The sequence below is a fragment of the Wasmannia auropunctata genome, unplaced genomic scaffold (genome assembly GCF_000956235.1).
Source record: "Wasmannia auropunctata unplaced genomic scaffold, wasmannia.A_1.0 LD335043.1, whole genome shotgun sequence".
Classification (NCBI taxonomy): Eukaryota; Metazoa; Arthropoda; class Insecta; order Hymenoptera; family Formicidae; genus Wasmannia; species Wasmannia auropunctata.
Window position 1 is genome coordinate 6,857 of NW_012027847.1, and position 4,709 is coordinate 11,565.

General features: G+C 31.1%; 1 protein-coding gene across 1 annotated transcript; it reads left to right on the plus strand.

The window, feature by feature from the left end:
• Positions 1 to 249: 249 nt before the first annotated feature.
• Positions 250 to 3,190, plus strand: LOC105457817 (putative nuclease HARBI1; the record flags this gene model as incomplete). Its single annotated transcript, XM_011702700.1, has 2 exons — positions 250 to 291; positions 2,480 to 3,190. Coding segments are annotated over exons 1-2 (753 nt in total), but the record flags the coding sequence as incomplete, so codon positions are not given.
• Positions 3,191 to 4,709: the final 1,519 nt, after the last annotated feature.

The window sequence follows — 4,709 nt, forward strand, 5'->3', positions numbered from 1 at the left end:
ACGTGTGCTCTTCCGATCTATTGTGATTAGAAAAATATAGATTTTTTCACAAAATTAGGCATTTACCGATATTATCCAAATAATTAAAAGAAATAATAATTTATTCCTACAGAGTCGTTATTCGTCCAGTAAAGGATACACTGTAGCGTCTCTGTTAATAACGAAAAAATATACTTGGCGGGAGACGCTACCGCGTCTCCTGATTTGGATTTTGTGATTAATACAGATCAAACAGGTTGTCAATACGAGATGACTTACAATAGGTCATTGGACTTTCAAGGAGTTAAAACGGTATTTGTGAAAAAACAAAATTTAAACAAATTAACTCATTCGTATACAGCACAATACTCTGTAACTGCGTCAGGCAAGTTGCTTCCATTAGTTTTTCTGTGCCTGCAAGAACCCACGAATAAATTTGATCCGACAGTTTCCAAAAAAATCGAAAAATTAACGACAGAATTTGATCACTTGCTCCAAATCAGGAAAATTATCAAAAGATTTGTATAAACAATTTTTAGAAAATGTTCTTTTATCATATGTGAACAAAAATAAATTTTTGTTAATCATTGATTCGTGGGGGGAACAAACAGATTACAATTTGCATGATGAAATATTTGAAAATGATTCTGGGGAAGCAACTTGCACTTTGAAATTTATTCTTCCAAAATGTACGCCACTTTGTCAACCCTGTGATGTTTACTTTTATCGCCAAGTAAAAATTCTTATTAAAAAATTACAAAATGCTCCTATTCTGCTTGAAAATCAACGAGAAATAGCATCACGCGAAGATGCTATAAAAATATACTCTTTGGTACACAATCAATTAAGCGCTCCCGCCTTTTTTCCAATGCTTAAATATGCGTGGTTTGCTGCCAAATTAATAGAGGAAAGGCCGTTTTTTTTAAACGTAAATGATGTCTGTTTTACTGTTACACCTTTAAAAAAGCATTGTGCGTGTCGAAAGGTAACATTCATAAAATGTGCATGGTGTGATGTAAGCTTATGTTTCACTTGTTTTTATGATAAATACCACCCAACAAGTTGTGTGGCATACTGTAAGCGTTAATATTAATGATTAAGATGAATAAAAGTTTTGGCACATTTTTCGCATTTATTTTAAAATTTCTTATTAAATTAACCATTTTAAAATTTAATTAAAATATACTATATTAAACTATGTTAAAAGCGGCATTTTATTAGTCTTATATTGGATAGAACATGTAAAATAATACAGTTTTTAATAAAAATTATGTTCACTGAATTATATTAAATAAAGCTAAAAGTGAAAATTTTAAATAAAAACAATTGTTTTTTAATAAAATTAATTTTATTTGACGTAATGGTATAATACATATTTAACATAATAATAAAATAAAAAAATTTTTTTGGAAAAAAAAGTGCAATAAAGCAGAGGAATCGAATCTGGATCGACAGATTGGTAGTCCACAGCTGAGCGCTTGAGCTACGCCACTTTATCGGCAATGGGTTTAACGCGAGCGGTATATATGTAACGTTGTAAACTTTAAACCGGTTTTTCTCGAAAACGGCTGAAAGTTGCATCATATCCCTTTGCCAAAGTAATCTACTACTAGAGTACTTTAACATATATAAACCTTTTCAAAATCGGTTTTGGACACTTCGCGCCCTCCCCTTGTTAGATAATTGCAGATGGCGGTACATTTCTCGGTCATTTCAAATGAAATTAACTGTCAGGAAAATAACTGAGTACGTGTTGAGCATATTTGCAAGTAAATATATTCTCACAATTTATTAAATTATTAATTTCTGTATAACTTTTCTTTAAAATAAGTTTAAAAACTATTACTAATTATTTGTTGAAATTTTCATATTTTCACATAATGCATAATAAAATAAAAAAGTTAATTACTATTGCTTTGATAGTTGAAGCAATAGAAAGAGAAGAAATGGAAGATTTAATCAAACATCTACGAGAACGACGACGTAGATCAGTTTGGACTCGAAAATGGATCTTTCGAAGAAATTTACAATTATGAGGCACGCTCAACCTAGCACATACGGAATTAAGAATAGAAGATAATGCATGTTTTGAAAGATTCTTTAGGATACGGGATGATTTATTTGACCGACTTCTAGAAATGATAGCACCATACATATAACGTCAAAATACTAATATGAGAGAATGTATATCTAAAGAACGATTATCACTTACTTTGAGATTTCTGGCAACAGGCGAAAGTTATAGAAGCTTGGAATATTCAACAAGAATTCCAGCATGTACAATTTCTCGCATAATTCCTGAAACTTGTCGTGTTTTGTATGAGGTTCTTCGATAAGACTATTTACAAGTAAAATTTAAATCTATATTAAAAACAAATACATTTTTTTATAAAAATATAAAAATTATTAAAATATATTATATAAATTACTAATAATTATTTGTTTATAACTTTGTTTATAACTTTCGTAATTTAATATTTGTTATTATTAATGTTTACAGACACCTAGTACAACTGCTGAATGGAAAAAAATTGCTAATAGTTATCTTGAGGTATGGAACGTTCCAAATTGTATAGGTTCCATGGATGAACGACATATCGAATTTAAAGTACCAGTTAAATATGGATCTTTATATCATAATTATAAAGGAACAGACAGTATCGTTTTGTTAGCATTAGTTGATGCTCATTATCAATTTATATATATTAACGTTGGCATTAACGGTAGAGTTAGTGATGGAGGTGTTTTTCGTGATAGCGACTTTGCAAAGTTTCTAAATAATCCACAAAATTCACTTAACATTCCTTTAGATAAACCATTGCCTGGTATGAATGAATCTGTGTCTTATGTAATCTTAGCTGATGCTGCTTTTCCTCTTCAAAATCATATATTAAAGCCTTATTCATCACGAAATTTAACTCATGACGAACAAATATTTAATTATAGATTAAGTAGAGGTAGAAGAGTTGTGGAAAACACATTCGGTATATTAGCAAATAGATTTCGCGTATTATTAACAGAAATATACTTACCTGTTGAAACTGTTCAAAATGTTACACTTGCTTGTTGTGCATTACATAACTATCTGACGAAAGAAAATGCTGCTTATTTACATGGAGCCATTGATATTGAAAATGTAGAAAATCACACAATAATGTTAGCTGCTTGGAGATCTAATAATAGTCAACTACGTAATTTAGAAATAGCGAATGTAAGACTAGCAGAAATGCAATTTCTCTTTGTAACATTTTCAAGGAATACTTCAATACTGTTGGTCGTGTTGAATGGCAGGAATTTATGATTTAATTCCTATTATTCAACATAATCAAAATGTAAAAGAATTGTAATGTTTTATATATTTGTGATGATGCGCTCCCGCCTCGTCACTAGATTCGGAGCCGACCAACCGCCCCTGGCGCTTAGCGCCACAAATTCCACTACGATCATGCGCTCCGAGCGTGATACCACGTGATACCTGCGGGCAACCCCCTCTCCGCGCCTTCCTCCGCCGAAGTCTATCGGCGGGGGTATATAAATCGCGGCCGCAGAGCAAGCGGCATCCAGTCCTGTCCTGAGCCCGCTCAAGAACAGACCACGCTTATCCTTCCTGAAGAGAGTTGGGCCGCCCCACTTCCTCGCTCGTCAGACCAGGGCGCCTGGTTGACAACGCTATAGTAACCCCTCGGAGAGAGCCGGGTCGCCCGGTTGGCCGACCCTTGTACAGGGTTGCCAGATGAACCTACTCTAGTATCGTCATCTATGAAGCTTCTTGTAGCCAAAAGTAGTCAATTTATTATAGTGAATTCCACCAATAAAATCGCCAAATTTTGGGAACTTATTTATCTATTTTATCTTATTTATTTATTTGGCATTAAGTTGTTGTGAGATACTATATGACGGGTTTTTTAAATTAAAATAATGAATTGTTAATTACTTATTAAACTTACTTAAAACTAATGTTTAGAATTTTATACAAAGAAATATATATAAAGAAATTAATAATTTAAAAATAATAAAACGACAGAATAATTACAAAATCAATAATTTTAATATTTTACATAAAACAAAATGAATACTTTATAGAATATTAATTTATAAACACACAAAAATGAACCGATTAATAACGTATAAAAAGTCTTATTATTTTACAAACTTAACGCATTTTATATTTTGTATATATAACATATAAACACGCGCAGAATATATATTATAAGTTAGAAACAAAAGTTGTAGTCATTTAAGAATTTTTAAAGAATTAGCTTTTACATTTGCACTTGACCCTTCTATTATTACCGACAAGCAACGTCTTTAATGACTTATGATAATTATATGCATAAAAATAATGTATATTATTCATACATTTCATTAGGTAAACTTATGCAAGGTAAATTAAATTCCTGCAACATATCAGATATTTCCATTTCCATTCTTTCTATATTATCTATGTCATCAACGATTTTGGGTGTGCTTGGATATATTATTTTTGAAGTAAATTCCGTTAACATCGACTCACAAGGGAACCTCGCGAAGTGTCAAATTCTGATTTTAATGAAACTTGGTACACTTTGAGGTCACATAAATAGATGAATTTAAAAATTATCAGTTGGTGCTAAAAAACGGTTTAAAGGGATGAATCCACCTTTTATATGTAAATTAATTCTTTTTTTCTTTTGTTATATCTCGAAAATTATTCAAGATATCAAAAAATGTTGTATACAAAAGTTTTATAG